At 35.6% G+C, this 27,669-nt stretch overlaps 2 protein-coding genes across 19 annotated transcripts in view; one reads left to right on the top strand and one right to left on the bottom strand.

The window, feature by feature from the left end:
* Positions 1-13,165, top strand: part of LOC144006868 (immunoglobulin superfamily member 11) — a 77,913-nt gene extending 64,748 nt beyond the window's left edge. Inside the window, exons 2-7 of the mRNA XM_077505988.1 lie at positions 11,733-11,887; positions 11,961-12,027; positions 12,089-12,220; positions 12,338-12,493; positions 12,683-12,805; positions 12,895-13,165. Of these exons, the coding sequence (XP_077362114.1) occupies positions 11,733-11,887; positions 11,961-12,027; positions 12,089-12,220; positions 12,338-12,493; positions 12,683-12,805; positions 12,895-13,103 (842 nt within the window). The 3' untranslated portion in view covers positions 13,104-13,165. The remainder of the gene's footprint in view (positions 1-11,732; positions 11,888-11,960; positions 12,028-12,088; positions 12,221-12,337; positions 12,494-12,682; positions 12,806-12,894) is intronic.
* The window catches only part of LOC144006865 (pecanex-like protein 3), a 93,937-nt gene that overhangs the window by 56,740 nt on the left and 9,528 nt on the right, over positions 1-27,669 (bottom strand). For 16 of the 18 annotated variants that reach the window (XM_077505975.1, XM_077505981.1, XM_077505979.1 and 13 more), the window contains exons 15-39: positions 27,415-27,586; positions 27,193-27,303; positions 26,998-27,089; positions 26,809-26,918; positions 26,503-26,608; positions 25,928-26,020; positions 25,680-25,830; positions 25,116-25,260; positions 24,389-24,566; positions 24,194-24,302; positions 23,984-24,113; positions 23,698-23,756; positions 22,875-23,090; positions 22,186-22,439; positions 20,771-21,001; positions 20,580-20,683; positions 20,335-20,482; positions 20,015-20,245; positions 19,663-19,937; positions 18,172-18,341; positions 17,615-18,018; positions 15,989-16,181; positions 15,315-15,648; positions 12,849-13,079; positions 12,667-12,762 (exon numbers count right to left, since the gene is read on the bottom strand). In XM_077505975.1, coding sequence (XP_077362101.1) covers positions 16,029-16,181; positions 17,615-18,018; positions 18,172-18,341; positions 19,663-19,937; positions 20,015-20,245; positions 20,335-20,482; positions 20,580-20,683; positions 20,771-21,001; positions 22,186-22,439; positions 22,875-23,090; positions 23,698-23,756; positions 23,984-24,113; positions 24,194-24,302; positions 24,389-24,566; positions 25,116-25,260; positions 25,680-25,830; positions 25,928-26,020; positions 26,503-26,608; positions 26,809-26,918; positions 26,998-27,089; positions 27,193-27,303; positions 27,415-27,586 — 3,642 coding nt within the window. In that variant the 3' untranslated portion in view covers positions 12,667-12,762; positions 12,849-13,079; positions 15,315-15,648; positions 15,989-16,028. Of the gene's footprint in view, positions 1-12,666; positions 12,763-12,848; positions 13,093-15,314; positions 15,649-15,988; positions 16,182-17,614; positions 18,019-18,171; positions 18,342-19,662; positions 19,938-20,014; positions 20,246-20,334; positions 20,483-20,579; positions 20,684-20,770; positions 21,002-22,185; positions 22,440-22,874; positions 23,091-23,697; positions 23,757-23,983; positions 24,114-24,193; positions 24,303-24,388; positions 24,567-25,115; positions 25,261-25,679; positions 25,831-25,927; positions 26,021-26,502; positions 26,609-26,808; positions 26,919-26,997; positions 27,090-27,192; positions 27,304-27,414; positions 27,587-27,669 lie in introns of all 18 variants that reach the window. The other 2 variants (XM_077505971.1, XM_077505986.1) reach the window with 2 other exon arrangements.

Raw genomic sequence — 27,669 nt, 5'->3', positions numbered from 1 at the left:
TTTTTTTTTTTTTTTTAATCAAACGACCATGTATAGTAAGGCGTTTTTTTTTTTATTTATTTATTTTTTTTATTCAGACGACCATGTATAGTAAGACTTTTTTTGTTTTTTTTTTAAATCAAACGACCATGTATAGTAAGGCGTTTTTTTTTTTAAATCAAACGACCATGTATAGTAAGGCGTTTTTTTGTTGTTGTTTTTTTTTATTCAAACGACCATGTATAGTAAGGCGTTTTTTTTTTTTTTTTTAATCAAACGACCATGTATAGTAAGGCGTTTTTTTATTTATTTATTTTTTTTTTTTTACTCAGACGACCATGTATAGTAAGACTTTTTTTTTTTTTTTTTTTTTTTTAAATCAAACGACCATGTATAGTAAGGCGGGTTTTTTTTAAAATCAAACGACCATGTATAGTAAGGCGTTTTTTTTTTTTTTTTTTTTTTAAATCAAACGACCATGTATAGTAAGGCGTTTTTTTTATTTATTTTTTTTATTCAAACGACCATGTATAGTAAGGCGTTTTTTATGTTTTTTTTTTTTAATCAAACGACCATGTATAGTATGGCGTTTTTTTTTTTTTTTTTTTTTAATCAAACGACCATGTACAGTAAGGCGTTTTTTTGTTGTTGTTTTTTTTTTATTCAAACGACCATGTACAGTAAGGCGTTTTTTTTTGTTAAATCAAACGACCATGTATAGTAAGCCGTTTTTTTTTTGTTTTTTTAATCAAACGACCATGTATAGTAAGGCGTTTTTTTTTTGTTTTTTTTTATTCAAACGACCATGTAGAGTAAGGCGTTTTTTTGTTTTGTTTTTTTTAAATCAAACGACCATGTATAGTAAGGCGTTTTTTTTTTTAAATCAAACGACCATGTATAGTAAGGCGTTTTTTTTTGTTTTTTTTTAAATCAAACGACCATGTATAGTAAGGCGTTTTTTTTTTTAATCAAACGACCATGTATAGTAAGGCGTTTTTTGTTTTGTTTTTTTTAATCAAACGACCATGTATAGTAAGGCGTTTTTTTTTTTAATCAAACGACCATGTATAGTAAGGCGTTTTTTTTTTGTTAAATCAAACGACCATGTATAGTAAGGCGTTTTTTTTTGTTTTTTTAATCAAACGACCATGTATAGTAAGGCGTTTTTTTTGTTTTTTTTTTAATTCAAACGACCATGTATAGTAAGGCGTTTTTTTTTTAAATCAAACGACCATGTATAGTAAGGCGTCTTTTTTTTGTTTTTGTTTTTATTCAAACGACCATGTATAGTAAGGCGTTTTTTTTAGTTTTTTTTTAAATCAAACGACCATGTATAGTAAGGCGTTTTTTTTTTTGTTAAATCAAACGACCATGTATAGTAAGGCGTTTTTTTTTGTTTTTTTAATCAAACGACCATGTATAGTAAGGCGTTTTTTTTGTTTTTTTTTTAATTCAAACGACCATGTATAGTAAGGCGTTTTTTTTTTGTTTTTGTTTTTATTCAAACGACCATGTATAGTAAGGCGTTTTTTTTAGTTTTTTTTTTAAATCAAACGACCATGTATAGTAAGGCGTTTTGTTTTTGTTTTTTTAAATCAAACGACCATGTATAGTAAGGCGTTTTTTTTTTTTTTTTTATTCAGACGACCATGTATAGTAAGACTTTTTTTTTTTTTTTTTAAATCAAACGACCATGTATAGTAAGGCGTTTTTTTTTTTTAATTCAAACGACCATGTATAGTAAGGCGTTTTTTTTTTGTTTGTTTTTTATTCAAACGACCATGTATAGTAAGGTGTTTTTTTTTTAATTTTTTTTATTTTTTTTATTCAGACGACCATGTATAGTAAGACTTTTTTTTTTTTTTTTTTAAATCAAACGACCATGTATAGTAAGGCGATTTTTTTTTTAAATCAAACGACCATGTATAGTAAGGCGTTTTTTTGTTTTTTTATTTTTTTTTATTTTTTTATTTTGTATTTTTTATTCAGACGACCATGTACAGTAAGGCGTTTTTTTGTTGTTGTTTTTTATTCAAACGACCATGTATAGTAAGGCGTTTTTTTTTTTTTTTTTTTTTTTTTTTTTATTCAGACGACCATGTATAGTAAGACTTTTTAATTTATTTATTTATTTTTTTTAAATCAAACGACATGTATAGTAAGGCTTTTTTTTTTAAATTTTTTTAAAAAAATCAAACGACCATGTATAGTAAGGCGTTTGTTTTTTTTAATGAAACGACCATGTATAGTAAGGTGTTTTTTTTTTTTTTTTTTAAATTCAAACGACCATGTATAGTAAGGCGTTTTTTTTTTAATCAAACGACCATGTATAGTAAGGCGTTTTTTTTTTTTTTTTTTTAATCAAACGACCATGTATAGTAAGGCGTTTTTTTTGTTGTTTTTTTTAATCAAACGACCATGTATAGTAAGGCGTTTTTTTTTATTTTTTATTTTTTTTATTCAGACGACCATGTATAGTAAGGCGGGTTTTTTTTTATTTTTATTTTTTTTGTATTCAGACGACCATGTATAGTAAGACTTTTTTTTTTTTTTTTTTTTTAAGTCAAACGACCATGTATAGTAAGGCGTTTTTTTTTTTAATTCAAACGACCATGTATAGTAAGGCGTTTTTTTGTTGTTGTTTTTTTTTATTCAAACGACCATGTATAGTAAGGCATTTTTTTTTTTTTTAATCAAACGACCATGTATAGTAAGGCGTTTTTTTTTTTTTTTTTTTAATCAAACGACCATGTATAGTAAGGCGTTTTTTTTTTTTTTTTTTTATTCAAACGACCATGTATAGTAAGGCGTTTTTGTTTTGTTTTGTTTTTTAATCAAACGACCATGTATAGTAAGGCGTTTTTTTTTTTTTTTTTTTTTTATCAAACGACCATGTATAGTAAGGCGTTTTTTTTTGTTAAATCAAACGACCATGTAAGGCGTTTTTTTTTTTTTTTTTAATCAAACGACCATGTATAGTAAGGCGTTTTTTTTTTTAAATTCAAACGACCATGTATAGTAAGGCGTTTTTTTTTTGTTTTTTTTTTATTCAAACGACCATGTATAGTAAGGTGTTTTTTTTTTTAATTTTTTAATTTTTTTTATTCAGACGACCATGTATAGTAAGACTTTTTTTTTTTTTTTTTTTAAATCAAACGACCATGTATAGTAAGGCGTTTTTTTTTAATTCAAACGACCATGTATAGTAAGGCGTTTTTTTGTTTTTTTTTTTTATTCAAACGACCATGTACAGTAAGGCATTTTTTTTTTTAAATCAAACGACCATGTATAGTAAGGCGTTTTTTTGTTTTGTTTTTTTTATTTTTTTTTATTTTTTTATGTTGTATTTTTTATTCAGACGACCATGTATAGTAAGGCGTTTTTTTGTTGTTGTTTTTTATTCAAACGACCATGTACAGTAAGGCGTTTTTTTGTTTTTTTTAAATCAAATGACCATGTATAGTAAGGCGTTTTTTTTTTTTTTTTAAATCAAACGACCATGTATAGTAAGGCTTTTTTTTTTTTTTTTTTTTTTTTTTATTCCGACGACCATGTATAGTAAGACTTTTTAATTAATTTATTTATTTTTTTAAAATCAAACGACATGTATAGTAAGGCTTTTTTTTTTTAAATTTTTTTAAAAAAATCAAACGACCATGTATAGTAAGGCGTTTTTTTTTTTTATGAAACGACCATGTATAGTAAGGTGTTTTTTTTTTTTTTTTTTAATTCAAACGACCATGTATAGTAAGGCGTTTTTTTTTTAATCAAACGACCATGTATAGTAAGGCGTTTTTTTTTGTTTTTTTTAAATCAAACGACCATGTATAGTAAGGCGTTTTTTTTGTTGTTTTTTTTAATCAAACGACCATGTATAGTAAGGCGGTTTTTTTTTAATTTTATTTTATTTTTATTCAGACGACCATGTATAGTAAGGCGGGTTTTTTTTTATTTTTATTTTTTTTGTATTCAGACGACCATGTATAGTAAGACTTTTTTTTTTTTTTTTTTTTTTAAGTCAAACGACCATGTATAGTAAGGCGTTTTTTTTTTGTTTTTTTTTATTCAAACGACCATGTATAGTAAGGCGTTTTTTTTTTTAAAATCAAACGACCATGTATAGTAAGGCGTTTTTTTGTTGTTGTTTTTTTTTATTCAAACGACCATGTACAGTAAGGCGTTTTTTTTTGTTAAATCAAACGACCATGTATAGTAAGGCGTTTTTTTTTGTTTTTTTAATCAAACGACCATGTATAGTAAGGCGTTTTTTTTGTTTTTTTTTTAATTCAAACGACCATGTAGAGTAAGGCGTTTTTTTGTTTTGTTTTTTTAAAATCAAACGACCATGTATAGTAAGGCGTTTTTTTTTTTAAATCAAACGACCATGTATAGTAAGGCGTTTTTTTTGTTGTTTTTTTAAATCAAACGACCATGTATAGTAAGGCGTTTTTTTTTTTAATCAAACGACCATGTATAGTAAGGCGTTTTTTTTTTTTTTTTTTTTATTCAGACGACCATGTATAGTAAGGCGTTTTTTTTTTGTTAAATCAAACGACCATGTATAGTAAGGCGTTTTTTTTTGTTTTTTTAATCAAACGACCATGTATAGTAAGGCGTTTTTTTTGTTTTTTTTTTAATTCAAACGACCATGTATAGTAAGGCGTTTTTTTTTAAAATCAAACGACCATGTATAGTAAGGCGTTTTTTTTTGTTTTTGTTTTTATTCAAACGACCATGTATAGTAAGGCGTTTTTTTTTTTTTTTTTTAAATCAAACGACCATGTATAGTAAGGCGTTTTTTTTTTTTTTTTTTTTTTTTTTTATTCAGACGACCATGTATAGTAAGACTTTTTTTTTTTTTTTTTTTTAAATCAAACGACCATGTATAGTAAGGCGTTTTTTTTTAAAATCTAACGACCATGTATAGTAAGACGTTTTTTTTTTTCATTTTAAATCAAACGACCATGTATAGTAAAGCGTTTTTTTTGTTTTTGTTTTTTTTAAATCAAACGACCATGTATAGTAAGACTTTTTTTTTTTTTTTATAAATCAAACGACCATGTATAGTAAGGCGTTTTTTTTTTTTTTTTTTTTTTAAATCAAACGACCATGTATAGTAAGACTTTTTTTTTTTTTTATAAATCAAATGACCATGTATAGTAAGGCGTTTTTTTTTTTTTAAATCAAACGACCATGTATAGTAAGGCGTTTTTTTTTTTTTTTTTTAATCAAACGACCATGTATAGTAAGGCGTTTTTTTTTTTTAATCAAACGACCATGTATAGTAAGGCGTTTTTTTTTTTTTTTATCAAACGACCATGTATAGTAAGGCGTTTTTTTTTGTTTTTGTTTTTTTTATTCAGACGACCATGTACAGTAAGGTGTTTTTTTGTTGTTGTTTTTTTTTATTCAAACGACCATGTACAGTAAGGCGTTTTTTTTTGTTAAATCAAACGACCATGTATAGTAAGGCGTTTTTTTTTGTTTTTTTAATCAAACGACCATGTATAGTAAGGCGTTTTTTTTGTTTTTTTTTTAATTCAAACGACCATGTAGAGTAAGGCGTTTTTTTGTTTTGTTTTTTTAAAATCAAACGATGTATAGTAAGGCGTTTTTTTTTTGTTAAATCAAACGACCATGTATAGTAAGGCGTCTTTTTTTGTTTTTTTAATCAAACGACCATGTATAGTAAGGCGTTTTTTTTGTTTTTTTTTTAATTCAAACGACCATGTATAGTAAGGCGTTTTTTTTTTAAATCAAACGACCATGTATAGTAAGGCGTTTTTTTTTTGTTTTTGTTTTTATTCAAACGACCATGTATAGTAAGGCGTTTTTTTTTTTTTTTTTTAAATCAAACGACCATGTATAGTAAGGCGTTTTATTTTTTTATTTTTATTTTTTTTATTCAGACGACCATGTATAGTAAGACTTTTTTTTTTTTTTTTTTTTTAAATCAAACGACCATGTATAGTAAGGCGTTTTTTTTTTTAAATCTAACGACCATGTATAGTAAGACGTTTTTTTTTTCATTTTAAATCAAACGACCATGTATAGTAAAGCGTTTTTTTTGTTTTTGTTTTTTTTAAATCAAACGACCATGTATAGTAAGACTTTTTTTTTTTTTTTATAAATCAAACGACCATGTACAGTAAGGTGTTTTTTTGTTGTTGTTTTTTTTTATTCAAACGACCATGTACAGTAAGGCGTTTTTTTTTGTTAAATCAAACGACCATGTATAGTAAGGCGTTTTTTTTTGTTTTTTTAATCAAACGACCATGTATAGTAAGGCGTTTTTTTTGTTTTTTTTTTAATTCAAACGACCATGTAGAGTAAGGCGTTTTTTTGTTTTGTTTTTTTAAAATCAAACGATGTATAGTAAGGCGTTTTTTTTTTGTTAAATCAAACGACCATGTATAGTAAGGCGTCTTTTTTTGTTTTTTTAATCAAACGACCATGTATAGTAAGGCGTTTTTTTTGTTTTTTTTTTAATTAAAACGACCATGTATAGTAAGGCGTTTTTTTTTTAAATCAAACGACCATGTATAGTAAGACTTTTTTTTTTTTTTATAAATCAAATGACCATGTATAGTAAGGCGTTTTTTTTTTTTTAAATCAAACGACCATGTATAGTAAGGCGTTTTTTTTTTTTTTTTTTAATCAAACGACCATGTATAGTAAGGCGTTTTTTTTTTTTAATCAAACGACCATGTATAGTAAGGCGTTTTTTTTTTTTTTATCAAACGACCATGTATAGTAAGGCGTTTTTTTTTGTTTTTGTTTTTTTTATTCAGACGACCATGTACAGTAAGGTGTTTTTTTGTTGTTGTTTTTTTTTATTCAAACGACCATGTACAGTAAGGCGTTTTTTTTTGTTAAATCAAACGACCATGTATAGTAAGGCGTTTTTTTTTGTTTTTTTAATCAAACGACCATGTATAGTAAGGCGTTTTTTTTGTTTTTTTTTTAATTCAAACGACCATGTAGAGTAAGGCGTTTTTTTGTTTTGTTTTTTTAAAATCAAACGACCATGTATAGTAAGGCGTTTTTTTTTTTAAATCAAACGACCATGTATAGTAAGGCGTTTTTTTTGTTGTTTTTTTAAATCAAACGACCATGTATAGTAAGGCGTTTTTTTTTTTAATCAAACGACCATGTATAGTAAGGCGTTTTTTTTTGTTTTTTTTTATTCAGACGACCATGTATAGTAAGGCGTTTTTTTTTTGTTAAATCAAACGACCATGTTTAGTAAGGCGTCTTTTTTTGTTTTTTTAATCAAACGACCATGTATAGTAAGGCGTTTTTTTTGTTTTTTTTTTTAATTCAAACGACCATGTATAGTAAGGCGTTTTTTTTAAAATCAAACGACCATGTATAGTAAGGCGTTTTTTTTTTGTTTTTGTTTTTATTCAAACGACCATGTATAGTAAGGCGTTTTGTTTTTGTTTTTTTTAAATCAAACGACCATGTATAGTAAGGCGTTTTTTTTTTTTTTTTTTTTTTTTTTTATTCAGACGACCATGTATAGTAAGACTTTTTTTTTTTTTTTTTTTTTAAATCAAACGACCATGTATAGTAAGGCGTTTTTTTTTAAAATCTAACGACCATGTATAGTAAGACGTTTTTTTTTTTCATTTTAAATCAAACGACCATGTATAGTAAAGCGTTTTTTTTGTTTTTGTTTTTTTTAAATCAAACGACCATGTATAGTAAGACTTTTTTTTTTTTTTTATAAATCAAACGACCATGTATAGTAAGGCGTTTTTTTTTTTTTTTTTTTTTAAATCAAACGACCATGTATAGTAAGACTTTTTTTTTTTTTTATAAATCAAATGACCATGTATAGTAAGGCGTTTTTTTTTTTTTAAATCAAACGACCATGTATAGTAAGGCGTTTTTTTTTTTTTTTTTTAATCAAACGACCATGTATAGTAAGGCGTTTTTTTTTTTTAATCAAACGACCATGTATAGTAAGGCGTTTTTTTTTTTTTTATCAAACGACCATGTATAGTAAGGCGTTTTTTTTTGTTTTTGTTTTTTTTATTCAGACGACCATGTACAGTAAGGTGTTTTTTTGTTGTTGTTTTTTTTTATTCAAACGACCATGTACAGTAAGGCGTTTTTTTTTTTTAAATCAAACGACCATGTATAGTAAGACTTTTTTTTTTTTTTTATAAATCAAACGACCATGTATAGTAAGGCGTTTTTTTTTTTTTTTTTTTTTAAATCAAACGACCATGTATAGTAAGACTTTTTTTTTTTTTTATAAATCAAATGACCATGTATAGTAAGGCGTTTTTTTTTTTTTAAATCAAACGACCATGTATAGTAAGGCGTTTTTTTTTTTTTTTTTTAATCAAACGACCATGTATAGTAAGGCGTTTTTTTTTTTTAATCAAACGACCATGTATAGTAAGGCGTTTTTTTTATTTTTATCAAACGACCATGTATAGTAAGGCGTTTTTTTTTGTTTTTGTTTTTTTTATTCAGACGACCATGTACAGTAAGGTGTTTTTTTGTTGTTGTTTTTTTTTATTCAAACGACCATGTACAGTAAGGCGTTTTTTTTTGTTAAATCAAACGACCATGTATAGTAAGGCGTTTTTTTTTGTTTTTTTAATCAAACGACCATGTATAGTAAGGCGTTTTTTTTGTTTTTTTTTTAATTCAAACGACCATGTAGATTAAGGCGTTTTTTTGTTTTGTTTTTTTAAAATCAAACGACCATGTATAGTAAGGCGTTTTTTTTTTTAAATCAAACGACCATGTATAGTAAGGCGTTTTTTTTGTTGTTTTTTTAAATCAAACGACCATGTATAGTAAGGCGTTTTTTTTTTAATCAAACGACCATGTATAGTAAGGCGTCTTTTTTTGTTTTTTTAATCAAACGACCATGTATAGTAAGGCGTTTTTTTTGTTTTTTTTTTTAATTCAAACGACCATGTATAGTAAGGCGTTTTTTTTTTAAATCAAACGACCATGTATAGTAAGGCGTTTTTTTTTTGTTTTTGTTTTTATTCAAACGACCATGTATAGTAAGGCGTTTTTTTTTTTTTTTTTTTTAAATCAAACGACCATGTATAGTAAGGCGTTTTTTTTTTTTTTTTTTTTTTTTTTATTCAGACGACCATGTATAGTAAGACTTTTTTTTTTTTTTTTTTTTTAAATCAAACGACCATGTATAGTAAGGCGTTTTTTTTTTAAATCTAACGACCATGTATAGTAAGACGTTTTTTTTTTTCATTTTAAATCAAACGACCATGTATAGTAAAGCGTTTTTTTTGTTTTTGTTTTTTTTAAATCAAACGACCATGTATAGTAAGACTTTTTTTTTTTTTTATAAATCAAACGACCATGTATAGTAAGGCGTTTTTTTTTTTTTAAATCAAACGACCATGTATAGTAAGGCGTTTTTTTTTTTTTTTTTTTTAATCAAACGACCATGTATAGTAAGGCGTTTTTTTTTTTTAATCAAACGACCATGTATAGTAAGGCGTTTTTTTTTTTTTTATCAAACGACCATGTATAGTAAGGCGTTTTTTTTTGTTTTTGTTTTTTTTATTCAGACGACCATGTACAGTAAGGTGTTTTTTTGTTGTTGTTTTTTTTTATTCAAACGACCATGTACAGTAAGGCGTTTTTTTTTGTTAAATCAAACGACCATGTATAGTAAGGCGTTTTTTTTTGTTTTTTTAATCAAACGACCATGTATAGTAAGGCGTTTTTTTTGTTTTTTTTTTAATTCAAACGACCATGTAGAGTAAGGCGTTTTTTTGTTTTGTTTTTTTAAAATCAAACGACCATGTATAGTAAGGCGTTTTTTTTTTTAAATCAAACGACCATGTATAGTAAGGCGTTTTTTTTGTTGTTTTTTTAAATCAAACGACCATGTATAGTAAGGCGTTTTTTTTTTTAATCAAACGACCATGTATAGTAAGGCGTTTTTTTTTTTTTTTTTTTATTCAGACGACCATGTATAGTAAGGCGTTTTTTTTTTGTTAAATCAAACGACCATGTATAGTAAGGCGTCTTTTTTTGTTTTTTTAATCAAACGACCATGTATAGTAAGGCGTTTTTTTTGTTTTTTTTTTAATTCAAACGACCATGTATAGTAAGGCGTTTTTTTTTTAAATCAAACGACCATGTATAGTAAGGCGTTTTTTTTTTGTTTTTGTTTTTATTCAAACGACCATGTATAGTAAGGCGTTTTGTTTTGTTTTTTTTTAAATCAAACGACCATGTATAGTAAGGCGTTTTTTTTTTTTTTTTTTTTTTTTTTTATTCAGACGACCATGTATAGTAAGACTTTTTTTTTTTTTTTTTTTTTAAATCAAACGACCATGTATAGTAAGGCGTTTTTTTTTTAAATCTAACGACCATGTATAGTAAGACGTTTTTTTTTTTCATTTTAAATCAAACGACCATGTATAGTAAAGCGTTTTTTTTGTTTTTGTTTTTTTTTAATCAAACGACCATGTATAGTAAGACTTTTTTTTTTTTTTTATAAATCAAACGACCATGTATAGTAAGGCGTTTTTTTTTTTTTTTTTTTTTTAAATCAAACGACCATGTATAGTAAGACTTTTTTTTTTTTTTATAAATCAAATGACCATGTATAGTAAGGCGTTTTTTTTTTTTTTAAATCAAACGACCATGTATAGTAAGGCGTTTTTTTTTTTTTTTTTAATCAAACGACCATGTATAGTAAGGCGTTTTTTTTTTTTTTTTTAATCAAACGACCATGTATAGTAAGGCGTTTTTTTTTTTTAATCAAACGACCATGTATAGTAAGGCGTTTTTTTTTATTTTTATCAAACGACCATGTATAGTAAGGCGTTTTTTTTTGTTTTTGTTTTTTTTATTCAGACGACCATGTACAGTAAGGCGTTTTTTTGTTGTTGTTTTTTTTTATTCAAACGACCATGTACAGTAAGGCGTTTTTTTTTGTTAAATCAAACGACCATGTATAGTAAGGCGTTTTTTTTTGTTTTTTTAATCAAACGACCATGTATAGTAAGGCGTTTTTTTTGTTTTTTTTTTAATTCAAACGACCATGTAGAGTAAGGCGTTTTTTTGTTTTGTTTTTTTAAAATCAAACGACCATGTATAGTAAGGCTTTTTTTTTTTTTTTTATAAATCAAACGACCATGTATAGTAAGACGTTTTTTTTCTTTCTTCATCAAACGACCATTTATAGTAAGACTTTTTTTTTTCTTAAATCAAACGACCATTTATAGTAAAGCGTTTTTTTGTTTTTTTTAAATCAAACGACCATGTATAGTAAGGCCTTTTTTATTTTTTAATCAGACGACCATGTTTTGTAAATAGCAAGACGTTAATTTTTAATGACCATAGAAATGCGTTGGTAAAAAAAAAAAAAAAAAAAAAGAAAAAAAAGAAAAGACAACCATCTATATTAACATCTATAAGGCATTTATTTAAAAAAACAAACAAACAAACAAAAAAACATTTATAGGAACTGGCATTTTTTTTCCTCATGACCATGTATAGTAAAGCACTTTTAAAAACAACAAAAATATTTACTTTTTTTTTTTATTTTGGATCAGTTCAATCATGTTGAGTTCCACAAGGTTCTGTTGCAAGACTTCTACTTCTTGTTGTTCCCGATAGCCTAAATAAGTGACTACCGTGTGTCATATGCAGTGAATTCTGCGCTCTAACGTTCTTCTACCGCACACACTGCGTTCTAGCCCAATTTGCGGTATTTTCGCTAATTCCTTTGCTTATTGACTCAGATGCTCTGAGAGTGACCATGAAGGAGTCCACAGTGGAAGTGGTCCAAGGGGATTTCGTCATCCTGCCTTGTTCCTTCTTCACCTCCAGCCCCCTCTCCAGACTCAACATTATCTGGACCCTGGCTCCCTTTTCCAGTCCGGAATCCCCCATTCAGGTCCACACACAATTTATTATTTTTCCTGTCAGAATTATGACGATGAAAGCACAAATTCCTTTTAATGTTCCAGGTGATCGTGTACGATCATGGCCAGATTATAGAAGACCCCTCCCTAATTGGCAGGGTGGGCTTCACAGGTATAGCCATGACTTTTCGTTTTCAACCTAAGAAAAAGCAATTGACCTATCATCGTGGCAGGTATCCCGTGGAGTGCAGACATCATGGTGAACGACACACGCGTGTCCGACGCGGGCATTTATCGCTGCATGGTCAACAACCCGCCAGAGGCAGCGGATCCCGGCATAGGAGAACTGTTTCTCACCGTTTTAGGTCAACACAGTTTTCAATGTTTTACACTTAAGTTGTTCAAACTGTACAAAGGAATACAACCGCTCATTTTTGTTGAGCCATTCAAGAAACATGTCCATGTGTTGATTGCGCCCACAGTGGCGCCTTCGCTCCCCGCGTGCCAGTGGGACGGCAACATGGACGCCGGGGGCAGCGTCACCTTGTCCTGCTCTGTGGCCGAGGGCGTTCCAACTCCGGAGATCCGCTGGGATAAACTCAACCCTGAGGAAATTTCGCTACCCATCAACATGGATGGTAAGAATTGAAATTATCTTTACTCTTTTAAAGCACAACAAAAAACAAAAAGTAGATGCCTTAGTACAGAGCTTTGTGGAACTCCAGTGACATACTAATGGCGCTTTTCCACCGTACCGGTTCCACACCGAAGCGGCAATTTCTGCTCGTGGATGTTAATGTACTGATTATACCTTGTGATGTCATCAGGTGAGATGTCAGGTTCAGTCCAGATCGCCAACGTTTCCTCGCAGACGTCCGGCCTGTACCGTTGCTCCGCCTCCAACGTCCTGGGAACGGAGAACTGCTACGTCAACCTGTCCGTCTACAGCGGTGACCACCGACTCTCGTCCCCCCTCCCATCACCCCATCTTGCCTTTCACACCACACTGACTGAACACTTTTGATCCCCGTCTTGTCAGCAGTGGCAGGGAGTTCCTCGGGGATCCTGCAGGGGGTGCTGCTTACTCTGTCCATGAGCCTGATGCTGCTGGCCCTGCTGGTGCTGGTGACGTGGCTTCGTCGAACGGGCCAGGATGGCCGATGGAGGGTGTCCAAGGAGGAAGAGGAGGAGGAAGGCTACAACGTGATCCGATACACTCCGTCCCTAATGAAGCGTTCTTTTGTGTGAGACTCATTGTAAGACGATTTAGTGAGCTGACATGCTGATTTTTAAATAAATGCACCAAATTATGACTGCGATTTCATTCACAGACCAACTACATTAATCCCAAAACGTTTACTGTTTATTATTTCGCCAATGTTCCAGTTACTTAAGATTTTAGAGGGACTCTAGTGGGCTGACAAAATTCCATCTATTTGGGATTTCAGAAGAAAGGTAGTGGGAGGATTTAAGAGGGAGAAGGTGGACCCACCAAAGTCCTATTTACTTGGGATTGTGGCATGCCCCAAAAATTTTGTCAGGCTAAGATTGTAGCTAGGATATTGGGGACTGCAATCATGTTAGCCACTTGAGATTTAAATGGGTTAACACAAACCTCCAACATGATAACGAAGGTCCAGATAGTTTTAGAAGCATGCTAAGAGAGAGAGAACATGAGCCGGAATATTACAGTCACTTGGGATTTTAGAGAGATTTTAGTGGGACAATGTAGAGATTTTGGAGGGATTTTAACAAGAAAACGTGGCACTTACATGCCAGGCTGCCGCCAGCCACTTCTGGGTTTGGAAGGAAAATATGTACAACCAATATTTCCTGGGATTTCAGAGAGATAATACAAATATGGTATACTTGAGATTTTAGAGGGATTTTAGCCAGAAAACGCGGGCTGCCAATGTCCCAGGAAGTTTAAAAGGCGAATATGGCAACTGATATTTCAGATACTCAAGATTTTAGGGGGACTATAATGGGCCTCGAACATGCCAGCTATATTTAAGATTTTAAAGGGGTATAGTGAGATAATGTATGTCAGCAATTTGGGATTTTAGAAGAACACACACCACTTAAAATCTCAGCGGGATTTTAGTGGGCTGCCAAACTTGCAACTGTTTGGGATTTTTGAAGGATCTGGCAATGTTAAAGCCACTTGGAATTTGAAAAGGATTTTGTCAATCTTGTTGGGATTTTAGAGAGAGACAACATTCCAACTCTCCTTCAGATTAAAGGAAATAAGGTCAAGTTGCAAACAAAGACACAAAAACATTTAATTTAAATAGAAGAAAAAAAATCACTTTAAAAAACTGTACAGAACATTTAACATCAACTTAAATAAAATATTCCCCTTTGCGGAAAAAAACAAAACAAAAAAAACAAAACCTAAACAAAAGCAGATGGTGGGATGGGATATTTAACAAAAAAAAAGGTAAATAAAAAAAAAATGAAAAGAAAAACAACCAAATTTTCCCAAATTGCACATTTCAAATGTGAAGCCCCCCCCCCCCCCCCCCCCCGCTCATCTTAAATGGACTTAGTGTCTCAAACAGAAAATAACCCAGAATTTCCAACCATAATAAAATAGGTTTATATTTTTAAATATATATTTATATATGAAACATGCTGTACATAGTTGCAGAGATTAAGAAATCCTTTTTGATTTCAACTGACACCCAGCTCTGACTGCTGTTTTGTGCTTTGCTTTCTCTGAGCAAAGTAAAAAAAAAAAAATAATAAAAAATAAAGAAAAAGAAAAAAAATACTGGCTGCTGCTGTTTCACAAAAAGAAAAACATGCTGAGGGGGCTACTTGGGATTTTAGCAGAATAATGAAGATCCCCGCAACATTCCATCTACTTGGGATTTCAGTAGGAGAATGTTGGCCACCAACATTCTATTGACTTGGAATTTTAGCGGCCTGCCAAAATTCCACACATTTGGCATTTTAGCAGCAGGATTTGGGGGTCTTCAGCATTCCAGGTTTCGGAGATTTCTTTCTTTTTTTTTTTTTGCATGGAGAATAATTTCATAGAGTCTTACTTTCTATTCTACTGCATTATTAGCTGATCACCGTGTTCGAGCCAAATTGAGGAAGAGTGCAAGAGGGGAAAGAACCCAACTTAAAGTGACTTCTCCGTGTACTTCCAGTTACATACACACACGCAAGAGTCCCTGTTGAGATGACAATTATGATTGGTTTGAAGAAGAGTTGACAAAAACAAAAACAAAAAAAGTTGCCAATGCAACATCAGCACGATACAAACAAATCCCAATATGTAAGACCGTATTCCTCCCAATAAATAGTCATCCTTTGTTTTCAGTTTTGATCCTTTAGTTCCAACTAAAACGCTGGATTCAAGCAGTAGTAGTTGTTTACGAGTTAGTAGTTAGCGGGCAGATGCAGAAGCAGTAGTCGAGTAAGGAGTGGCAAGGAAGCTGACCCTCTCACCTCTCGTCCGTGTTGGATGCGATGCGGGCGGGTGTTTCCGATTGGCCCAGGCGTTCGCTGCTGGCGCCGTGCCCAATCTTCAAGTAGAGAAAATGAAGGAAGGAAAAAAAAATCCTCCCATTAGGAAAAAAAAAAAAAAAGCTTTGCTTGCCAAGTTTGTGATCAACACAATTTCTCAGATTGGACTGGGAGGCTGTAAACAAGCGGTCCGAGAATGAATTCATTTTCAGTTGGGTTGCCAGTTTCAAGAAGAACTTGCGAGTCGGGAGGAAAAAAGTGAACAAGGCTTCTTGTGGTATCCACACAGTCAAAGCTGATCCTCCACGTTCCAGTTCTGAAAAATAAACAATCGTCGTGCAAAGTAAAGGAGAGAAAAAAAAATCCCTTAGAATTGCACTGGCCTTCCTGGCCTGTTTGCATACATTCGCTCACGTACACGCACACAAACGCACACAGCGCCTCTGACCCCGGCCCCCAAAAAAGATCCTCATGAAGACGACTTTGGGAGTAACGTCACGAGTGGACGTGCAACATGCTGTCGGGGAGTGTAGATTTCTTTACGATTAAATTGACATGGAATTTAAAAAAAAAAAAAAAAAAAAAAAAAAAAAAAAAACTGATGGAATGAGTCCTGAAGATTTGATTGTTGGGTGGGGGTCCAGTGTGCTGTTTACCCAGAGGGGTTGGGGGGGTTCGTGTCAGGGTTGTTAATCATCAGCGCAGGTGCTCGAGTAAAGGCAACTCTGTGGATTCATCAGGCGGCGCGGGGGCGTCTCCTGCCGGCAGCAGGCAGGAATCCGCCACCCGAGTCGCTCCCAGCGGGTCTTGTGTGGGACTGGACTCTTGTGGGGGGGCGGGCGGCGGCGGCTGTCAAACAAACAGGCAATGAAATCATCTATTATAATCAACTATATCAAAAGTTATCCATGAATGTTCTGGTCAAAATGAATGTGATTAAATATGTTTTTTTTTATTTTTTTTTTATTAATTATAATTGTTAAACACTTAACTTGCATCCTTTTAAACGTTCTCTAAGAACAAATTCACAAAATTCTAACAAACAAATGTGGCGTATACGTAAGTCAGTAAATCATAAGTCGGATTAAACAATAATGTAAACAAATTTGTGGTAAAAGTACATTTCTGTTGCCATTTTGCAGAAATTAGCATAAGTTTCATCATGATTCACAAATCTATTTAAAATTGTGAGTATTTGAGCTTATTTTCAACATGGCCCTGGTTGATTCCTTATACTCCGCTGCCACCTGCTGGCCGATTTTGTAATTATTACCATTTTTTTTTAACCCATTCACTGCAGTTGAGAGGCTGCATCAAAGCAGTCTGTATAGTCTAGCATAAAAAAAAATGCATAAATACATCTTTGGGAGACAATACATTTAAAATAGGACGTATTTATACAGTTTTGGGAGCAAATGAGTTAAGCACTGGACTCATCTAGACAATACATAAATATATATAAAGTATTTAATCCCAATCCACCCATTTTCTGAACTGCTTTTCCTTACAAGGGTCGTGGGGGGGGGGGGGGGGTGCTGGAGCCTATCCCAGCTGACTTCGGGCAGTAGGCAGGGTACACCCTGAACTGGTTGCCAACCAATTGCAGATATATACACATATATATTATAAAATAATACTGCACCGAGCAGACAACAGAAATGAAGCAGAGATTCACTTTTCAAACGGAAGCTTTTTTGATTTGAAAATTGCATTTGACTACATTCTAGAGCTGTCAAAATTAATTGATTAATTGACAAGTAATCAATTATCAAGTTAATCGACATTTTAATAATTGAGTAATTGTTTGGAGCCATTTCTTAAACTTAAAATTGGCCAAAACGTCCGATTTTAAGCATATTAACGGCAATTGTTGACTGATTTTCTTATTTATTTTGCCAACAGGCCGACTATCGGGAGCTCCCCTCATTGCCCTCATACTGAGTCATATCACAAATTCAAAGCGCGACAAGTCAGCATGCAAAATATTTCAAAGACTTCAAGTCAAATGAGTGAATTCTTTTGTGATAAGCAATCTTGCTCCCCCCACTGGTTGCATATGATGAGGAAAAAGTAATAAATATTATTGGTGGCCATGTAGCCTCAAGCTACGCAGTTTGAGAATCATTATTAAATTTGCTTGACAATCATGGTTAGAAATCAAATGCAGTCAATAATATAAAGCTTGTGTATACATTTTCATTCTTAAACCAATTATTAAAACCCAAAACACTTTAGTGTTACTTTTCCTCAGTCTTAAAACCACTTCCTGTTGTGTTCCTCACCTGTGTGCGAATGGAGTGGACGTTCCCTCCATCGCTCTCCGCCGCCGGACCGTTGAAGCCCTTTCTGCCGGAAAAACTCCACTTCCCGAAATGGCTCTCAAAATGGAGAACGTTGCCCTGGGCGAGGCCAGCCCGCTGGCCCGTCCTGTGGCCGGCGTTGTCCAGGAAGCCGGCGGGGCAGATGCGCTCGGGCACCAGCAGAGGAGGCGGGGCCACCGCGCCGCTGAAGGACAGCTGCGAGGTGGACAGCTGCTGACCCAGCAGGCCCTGGATGGAGGACGTGCGCTGGAGCGATGAGAGCAGTCCCGCCTCCATTCTGCCCTCTGATTGGCTGAGCAGAGCCAGTGGGAGTGGCTGGGGGTGGTGAGGCCAGTTTTGAGTTGGACCGACTGGATTATCCGTACCTGATGGGAAAGTATTTACATGATCGATAGTTCTGTAAACTTGGTTGAATTAATTGTGCTTTTTTTAAATTTTTTATTCTTTTATTAGAGCCATGTAACTTACATAAACAACTTGACATATACATGTAACATTTTCCGAGTAGAAGGTTTTACCCAATGAGGGCTGCATGGTGGTGATGTGCGGCTGGGGAAGGCCGGAAGCTGGCGTACTCTGGGTGGTGTGGATGGCAGCGTTGGTCGTTATGGAGGTGGAACCGCCGCCGCAGTCCGAGTCCTCGATGTTTCCGCCGCTGTTGCATCCGGCGCCGCATCCTTTCTGCATCCTGTCGAGCAACCAAGCGTATCACGATTCAATTCGATACAGATTCATCCTGATTCGAATCAATAAATTGATTATTGGGATTTTTACTCAGAAAATACTAATCAGCAAACTTGTACATGTACATTGTAAGATTTGCAATATTTATTTACGTGAAACTTCAAGCTTATAACTGAGCCACAATGTAACAAACAGGTTGCAGTCTGTTTCATGTTAGAACAGCAGTGAAATAAAATATTAAGGCTAACTGTTCCGTTAATATAAGATTCTTCCATGCTTAAAGTGTGAACCCTAGCCATAAGTAAGATGTTTTGTTTAATATTTCCATCAAAAATTTATGTTTAAACATCGATTCGGCTAAATATTGAATCGATTCGAGAATTGCACACTGTAATATCACGATATATTGCCGAATTGATTTTTTTTAACACCCCTATGCATATTGCCATTATTTTCAAATTTATTATTTTTATGTTTTTGGGATGTCTGCATTGAGTTTCATCCCCAAAACATAAAAATGTAATTTAAAAAAAATAAATAAAAAAAATAATAAAAAAACGACAAAATGTGTTTTTCACATATCAACAATGTACTGTTAACTAGCAATATAATGTTATATGTGGTGTAAATGTACAATAAAGTATCTTTTTCAAGTTTTTCATACTCTTAATTAACATTAAACTGGACAAATATGGTTACCAAATACAAATCTATCTTTCAGTTTAATGATTCAGTTACTTTATAGTAAGTAATTCTTAAAATTATTTTGTTAAAATTCTATACAAAACCGTGACAAACATTGAGTCGTAGATTTGTCTTGAGGTAATTTTCTGCCGCGAGTTGGCATTAGTGTTTCATTTGGACATTGATGACAGGAAGAGTAAAATTTTTGTTTTTCAAATTCAGAACAATTGTATTGTATGCAAGTGTTTCCTGCAAGTGTTAAAACGCAGTTCACTTTTCGCGGCCTCGCTGTATTGAAGATTTTTTTTAGTTTAAACAAGAGAGAAATGTGAGAAAATGTAAATGCCTCGATTAGAAAATTGTATAAACTGTGTTGTGAAGAATTTTTGAGAGTTGAAACAGTTATAATAAATGTAGAATATAAAAGGTAACTACTTTGCGGATTTCATTTATTGCAGCTATTTTTTTGGAACCTAACCCCAGTGGAAAACAAAGGAACACTGTACCTCAATTGCATTTAATTTTTTTAACAGCTCTGGACATTTTACAGTATTTAATGCGATGCAAGACCTCAATTAAGCAAAATCCATGTAATGACTTTTAATGCCGTGCGGAAACTTTATAAAAACAGCATCCTGTACCTGTCCCAGCTGTTGATGAGCCAGTTGTAGATGTTGTGGGGGCTGACGGGTCCCCCCCAGACGGAGCGCAGCTGATTGTGTCCACCTGCATACGATGTGGTGAGGGGCGACACGTAGATGGGGTAGCCGATGGGCTGGTCGCACGACGAGTTGATCATATTCCTCAGCGCCTGCTTGGCGTTCTGAATGCTGCCGCGCTCGGGGTTGCGATTGCGCAGGAAGACCAGCTCCTGCTGCTGCCCGGCCCAAAGCCCGCGCACGCACTCTCGGTTCACCTGCAGGGGGCGCACAAGGCCGGTCAGTCGTGTGAGGCGAATCGACGACTAACCAAACAAAATAGAGGCCGTGCAACCTTGATGACCCGGAAGCTGAGGAACTTCTTGTTCAACATGATGATTTTGTACTCGTCGCTGCCGTCGTCCATGATGTGCCGCAGCGCCAGGAGCGAGGGCATGTTGGCCAGGATGGCGCTGCGCCAAACTGGGTCGCCCTCGTGGGATATCAACATCTTCTCCTCGTTGGTGGTGATGGCGTCATACAGCACCGCGGGGTCCTCGTACTCGTCCGGCGATGTGAAGTGGTCCTGGAGTAGAGCGCCACGGGGGTCAGTATGTAAACCTCAAGTGGTTTTCGTCCTGTGAAGATGGTTCCTGCTGGTCGGGAAAGCGCTACCTGATGCAACTTGAGGGACATCCGCACTCCGGGCGCCACAACTCGATTCAACAGGTCCATATCTGCAAAGACCCACTCGTCCCGTGGAGACGTGATGCGAAAGTCTCCCTTGAAGAGCGCATGGAGGCCGTAGAGGAACGGCTCCAGGCTGGCAAAAAAAAAAAAAAAACATAGCAGGGGAACGGACAGTCGGCTTTTGCACGATGCAAGCAGAAGTGAAGTCCAGTTTGAGTCTGTGTTCTCACCTTGCAGACATGCTGTGGGACGCAGTGCCCAGGGCTCTTCTTCCCAGGATACACAAGCCAAAACATAGTCGGACCAGAGGAGAATCTCTATCACTTGCAACCGGCTGCAGCACAAAAGACATCCAAATAAGATTCATTTCCACCATTTGGCAAAACAAATATTTGGACGTCAAGCCTGCAGTGTGACAAACCGTTTGACGCCTGCTGTTGCAGTACTGAATCCAGTCCACATAAATCATGCAGAAGGATGAGGGCGTGATCCCGGAGGCCCTGTGGTCGTAGTCCTCGTCGATGTTCAGGTTGAAGGTGGGGTCGCTGTCGACGTAGTTGGCTCCCAGGCACGGTCGCAGTGCCTCCTGGATCGCCTCGTTAGCTAACCATTCATCCAGCTTGGGGGATCGGCTCACGTAGTAAATGATGCTCTGTTGGAGAAAGCAAACATGACATAATAGATAATAATGTGACCTAAATAAGAAACAGGCATGATAAGTTTTTTGTTTTTGTTTTTTTAAAATGACAAGTTACTTGGGAAGTTGTGGAATCAGCTTGGTCAAACATTTGTTAGCAAACTTATTTCGCCGAGTGTCTCGAAATCAATGGAGGCATAATGGGTTTTACTACCAACAGAGTGTGCAATTAATTCTGTCCTGACTACTCTCCTGTGTGGTTGGTCTCCCGTAGAAATCAAAACAGGATGTAGTAAACAAGCAAAGACAGCCAAGTTTGGTGTTGGGCTACGTTGACAATAATAAAAAGCAACCTTTGTTGGTTATATTTCAATATTTCAACCCTCTTAACTCATTCACTCGCATCCATTTTCACTGAAGCAACCCCCTTTGCTTGTTTCCAGTTGTTATACTGGATTTTGACTGATTTTGCAAGGCCCACAAAATACTGTGTTCTATTGCAATAAAAACATGAAACCTACCAAAAGAAAGATTAGAATCTCCTCTTTCATCAGGAAAAAAAGTATATTTCTATCTGGTTTCATTTTGCAGCAATTAGAATATAGCTAGTTTTTATCATTATTCACAAATCTGTGGAGAAAACAGCTTGTTGCAACATGGCCCTGGTTGATCTCTTATACTCTGCTGCCACCTGCTGACCGTTTTTGTAATAACTACCATTGCTCCAACCGTTCTCTTCAGTTCAGAGGCTGCATCAAAGACTTCTGTATGCTCTAGCATAAAAAAAAAAAAATAAAAACAAAAAACTTATGAATACGTCTTTGGGACACTGGTAATATTTAAAATAGAACGTATTTATATGTATTTGGGAGCAAATTAGTTAAAATAATTGCCGAAGTCATTTTGTTTTGCCAAAATTATTTTTTTTTTTTGCCCAAACCATCTCCTCATGAGGCAAATGGTTCAATTTTTTGTGGTTCCTGAAAAATCTGAAAAAAATGACTTAGGCAATTATTTTAAGGTCGATATTCTAACTCTCAGCAGTTACTTTGTCAACAGTTAGCTTGTGTAAAAGAAAAAAAACATATACTTCTCATTTTGTTATAATTTCCACCCAAGTTTGTATTTATTTTCTTTTGTAACAAATTGCTTCAATTGTAGCGACTCCACGGTCATCTTAAATTTTCTGGCCATCTCACCTTGACATAGTACGTGATGAGAATCTTGCGGAGGTCAAACACTTGCAGCATGGAGGCGGCGTTGTTGTCGGTGATGCTGTAACCCTCCAGCACGTACTTTGTGGCCGCCACCTCCCAGGCCAGCCAGCGCTGCCCGAAGGCGGCGTTGAACGACAGCATGTGAGGCAGGTGACCCGGCTCGCAGCAGCAGCAGCCCTCGTCCTCCTCCACGCCTTCCGTGATGGCCTCCACTTCCCTCTGCTGACAGTAGGTGCCTGCAGGGAGCAGATGAAGTTGATGTAAAATGCATCACGCAGCACAAGACAGGAGCTGAATCAAAATTTTGCCTTTACAGAGATAATAATTTTCAGTTTTGTCAGAAAGGTTTCATTCAAAAAAACATTTTGTGGTGGGAACCATTCGCTATAATGCGATAACGTCGTCACTTCTCCTCAATTTCCAACAAATTTGGATATTTAAACAAGTCTTCTTTCAAAATAATAACCTATGCAATGTGAGAACTCTGGATGACCTTGTCAGCTGTATATGCATAATGTGTCTGGTTTTCTGTAAATAGCTGCAGAAACACTTCAGATCTTCAGCTGAGCTCTGTGAATGCCTGAGGCCATAACATTTATTCCTTATACCGCTCCAGCAGATAGCAATAAAATATCTACATTTCTCCTGGGATTCATACTTATCAGACTGACCTCTGAACTCCAGGCCCCTCAGCTGGAAGGTGACCAGGCCGTTGCCGATCTCGATAATGTGCACCAATGCGTTGAGGTAGTCGGAGGCGAGAATGAAGCAGTCGCCGGTGTTGTAGTTGCCCCAGCGGCCGAGCAGCAGATCTCCACACAGGCTGTGCTGCAGCGAACGCGTCAGGTGTTCGTAGAAAATGGAGTTCAGGTTGTTGTCATCGGCACCTGGCAGGACAACATCACATCAACCATGTTTCAACACTCTTTTAATCCTATTTTCGTAGCTTTTTTAATTGTTTTTTTTTGTTCTCACAACGTAAAGCTCCGCTACTCTGCTTTCAGATTTTTTTGCGAGCGTAAATGGTTCCGGAGTTACGGAGACTTGGAAAAACACGCGTCATTTCCTGTCCTGTCTCCTGCACCACTCTCCTCTATGACACACTGCTTCCCCCTACTACACACATGAAAATCTGCCGTGACGTATAGAAATAGCAACCATACCGTATGTGGTATCGATGCAAAGCTCCGTTTCTTCGCTCTCAGAATCCGTTGGAATTATGTTGCTAGCACAAACGGAGTTACAGTGATTTGAAGCCACTCCTCTCTGTCGCACGACTTCCTCGTCCTCCACACGTGACATTCTGCCAACTAATGCATGAGGTATCGACGTAAAGCTCCGCTTCTCTGCCTTTACAAGCCATTGGAATTATGCTGCTAGCACTAACGGTTCAGGAGTTACGGTGATTTGAATAACATGCATAAATTGCTGTCGGGGACGACAGGTTCGTATTTTGAGGGTGTAAAAAAAAAAAAGGAGTTGAATGGTGCTTACCTGGATTACGGTCCAGTTGAGTGGCTAATCTGGTGTTGGAGTGGTCAACTCGCTTGGTGCTAATAAAACAAAATTGCATTAGCAGTGATTTTGTCAACTGTGTGGGCAAACATTTTTCAACTAGGCCAGTCCTGTGTGATATAGTGACAAAAGACTAAATGAATACAAATATTACAGGACTCTTGATACTGTAAAGGTGGACCGGATTAAAGAACAAGAGCGAGCTGTATGTGGCTCCTGTGCCACATTTGAGTGAAATCAATCTGCAGATTTTTAAACCACATACTTGTAGTCCCGCTCCCAGAATTTAACGGGTCTGGTGTATGAGGTGACAAAGACAGCGCTGCCCAGGACCGGATTGAGAGGAGTAGAAAAGATGGCTGAAAAGATTGCCTGCACAAAGAGCACAGCAGAGTCTGCAGGGGGATGGCGTTAAGGTCATCTTGTGAGGAAATGGACCAATCACTGATGCGTCCTTGCATGGATTTAAGGATACGCGGCACCGCAAAGGGCTGAGCGAAGGCGTGGAAAGCCGAGCCCCACGTGATCTGCCAGGGAGCGATGTAAGTCAACACGAAGCGCAACTTATACAACAGGTCCCACATCTGAGAAATCAAAACGAGACACGCTGTTATTTAATGATATTTCAAGCTTTAAAAGATATGAAATAATTGATGATGTACGGACTGACCTTGCTGAAAAGAATGGACATGAAGTAGTAGTCAATCAGGAAGGTCTCCGAGAAGTGCGGGTAGTCGAAGTGGAAGAAGAGCGTGGTGAAGCACAGCGTGACGTACTGCTGCGACGGGGCACAGAAGGACGAACGCAGCAGCTTCATGCCGGCAACTGAGATGAAGAGCGCTCGGCTACTAGAAGACAGGCCAAGAGGACATGACGACGACACATGCAAAACAATAATCCTCGCAAATTTTGTACCCCAGTATAATCACCAGAAAAAGTAACTTGGTTACTATACTGATTATTTTAAAAGTAACTTAAATTATAAGTTATTTTCAGCAGATGCTGACAATTCTGCTAATGACAACTGATTGTACATTTTTAACAATAGTCTTTAATGATAAAATTGTTATTTAAAAATAGAGACAGCCTTTTTTGACTTAACATAACGTCGCTATGTGGAAAAACACGTCCCTTTTTTTCATTTTTGGGAAGTCTGTATTTAGTTTCAATCCAAAAACATAAAAAAAAAGAAAAAAAAAAGAAAAAAATGTACGTGTTTTTCACATAACAGCAACGATAAATGTCTTATTTAAAAACAAAAAACAAAAAAAAAAAGTCTGGATTTCACTGACAATAAATGCTCTATTTGTTTTTATATTTAAAAAGTAGAGACTTCCTAGAATTTACTTCACAAAAACCTTGATTTATTTATCCATCCATCCATCATCGTGACTTACTAGATGTCCAGCTCTTTATGGTTCTGTCCAACAGCGCGAGCTTCTGTCGTGAGGGAGTTGAGCACGACCGCCGGGTAGATGAAGTACTTCTCCACGCACTGTAGCCACGCGTACAGCTTCTCGAACCACATCAGCTGAGCAGCATCTGGTGATAAACAAAAACATCTTGCCACATAAATGCAAGGCCAGAACACCAGAAAGTTTGTTTTTCTTGGATATTGTGTGTGAATACATAAGTATGCCTGCAAAATGAAGTGAGACTTCAAGCTGCTCACACTGACGAAAAACAACTGAGATCCAACCAAGCGAGCGCTACTGTAACTTCTCAAAATGTGAAGCAAGTTCAACAGCCAGAAGAAAAATAACTGAATTTAGTGCTGGCGCACTGTGAAAATCCCTGGGAGATGATGGAGGTTAAATGCATTTCTCAGCCGCACTTCAACTTGAGACCTTGCTGGTTTTCATTTAATCCTCAGTTATGCCTCCAGAGGGAAAAGCTGATAATGGCCCTTATATTTTACAGTGACTTGAGCTGGAGCGGATAAAGTGCAACGAGACGCTCACCTCGGACTTCGAACTGACTGTACTCTTTGGATCGGAGCACAGGGTGAGCCAGGCAGAACCACGGAAGCTGTTTGCGCAGCTGAGGCAAGAGATAATGCGTAATGAAGCCGACAACTCCCGCCAGGATGTACAAGACAAAGCTGAGCGCAGGCTGTGGAGCAAGAGCACAGAGAGGAATAGGTGAGCAGTTGCCATTCAATGGTGTGACGAAAAGTGGCTGCGTTATAATGTCCTCAAGTCGTACTAACCTGGAGTGCAATGAAAACTGTGCTGGCACTGATGGCGAAAGTGATGACAGCCATGAGGGGACACATGACAAGGTCTGAATGGAGAATTTCTTTCTACGGTTGAGAAGAAAAACGCTTTACAATGAAGGACATTCTGAAATCAGATGTGTAAAGGTTAGGAAGCAGTGCTGTCACTAGCAAATATCTTTAGAATCAATTAATCTACTAATCTGATTCATTTTAAATTTGCATTAAACTATTACAAAAGATTACTGTTTATTAACCAGTGATTGTTGGTTATTTTGTTCTTCATATTCAAATAGTGATTTTAAAAAAGGGGATTGATGTACTATATTCCCGGTTCACTTTTTATTTTTTAAGGAAAAACAGATGTCTTCAAATGTCTTATTTTGGTTAAACACAAAGGATAATCATTAATCAGTCTTCTTTCATGAAAGTCTGCTGAAATCAGAGGATTTGGACAATTTTAAACACTAAAATGGCTCCAAGCTATCACTTGATTATTAAAATAGTTGTCGATTAATTTGATTCCTCAATTAATTTTGACAGCTCTATTAGGAAGCCTTGATTTGTACCACAGAGTTGCAAAGCTTCTCTGGAAGAGGATCCTTGATTTCCACAGGAGGTTCTTCTGGCGTGCGATTCTCCAGCTCGGGGAATAATTTGGATCGGACCAATGACCTGATGTAAACGGAGCCGAGGAGAAAAAGAATGAGGCAGCTTCAAATTTCAGAATGGACAACTGAGAGATGGATGCAACCATTTTTGTGAGTGTGTTGAATTTAACATGGGATCTACATGTAATATGTTGATGCTCAGTTGCACAGTCGTTTTTTGTTTTTTTTCAAATCGATACCGACTCCATGAATCAATATACTGACCAGAGGATGGTGGGATCGCTACTTTGGCGACTGAGGTGATAGGACAAGGACAGCAGCAGGCCGCAAAATACAGAAAACAGCACTGGCACATGGGCGTCCCCCCATGGTGCCTGAGCGAGAAGAAAACAGAATTGACCTCGGTTTCAACTTTTACACACGCTATTGAGCAAGTACTCATGTTGTGCTCACGTTTATGGCGCCGAGGCAAAATCCATACAGCAGAGCAGCCACCAGCACGCTGCGGATGAGGCTGAACAGAGACGAGAGGGGACTGGTGGTGGCTGAGGTGAAAAGAGGAGTGGATCAATGCGGCGCGCAAGCAGTTCAAGCGACTAATCTCTTTTACTGATAAGGTACCATAATAGACATAGTGAATGGTCTTACCTGTTCCACCAAAAACGTGCATGTCAATCTGCTCCAACAGACACATGACAAAAGTATTGACCTGAGGTAGCAAGCCAAACAGGAAGATGACCGGGAAACACAAGGCAAACACTGTGGGAGTGCAAAACAGAATAGGTAATGCAATCTAACACTCACGGGTGCTTTTTAACCAAAAGGTTTAACAGTCAATTAGTACCGTTTAAATGAAGAGTGAATATTTACCCAGGAGCATATCTCTGACGCAAAGCAGGAAGTGTGCGGAAAAGAAGGTGACGCCATAGAGGGAGAAAGGTTGCAGGCTGCCAGAACGGCCGGACAAATCGAAGATCCAGATCATCACGCAGCACAAGCAAAAGTAAACAGGCCGACTGTACACGATGATCCAGTTATGACCCTGTTCACGACAGAAAGGGACAAATAACATCACAAGCAGGTCAAACAGGAAGCTCTGAAAGCAGGAGGGCAAAACCGGTAACT

Source organism: Festucalex cinctus, chromosome 18 (assembly GCF_051991245.1).
Source record: "Festucalex cinctus isolate MCC-2025b chromosome 18, RoL_Fcin_1.0, whole genome shotgun sequence".
In the NCBI taxonomy this organism is placed as follows: domain Eukaryota; kingdom Metazoa; phylum Chordata; class Actinopteri; order Syngnathiformes; family Syngnathidae; genus Festucalex; species Festucalex cinctus.
Note: the sequence above shows the minus strand (reverse complement) of the source record. Positions and strands in the feature narration are given on the sequence as shown.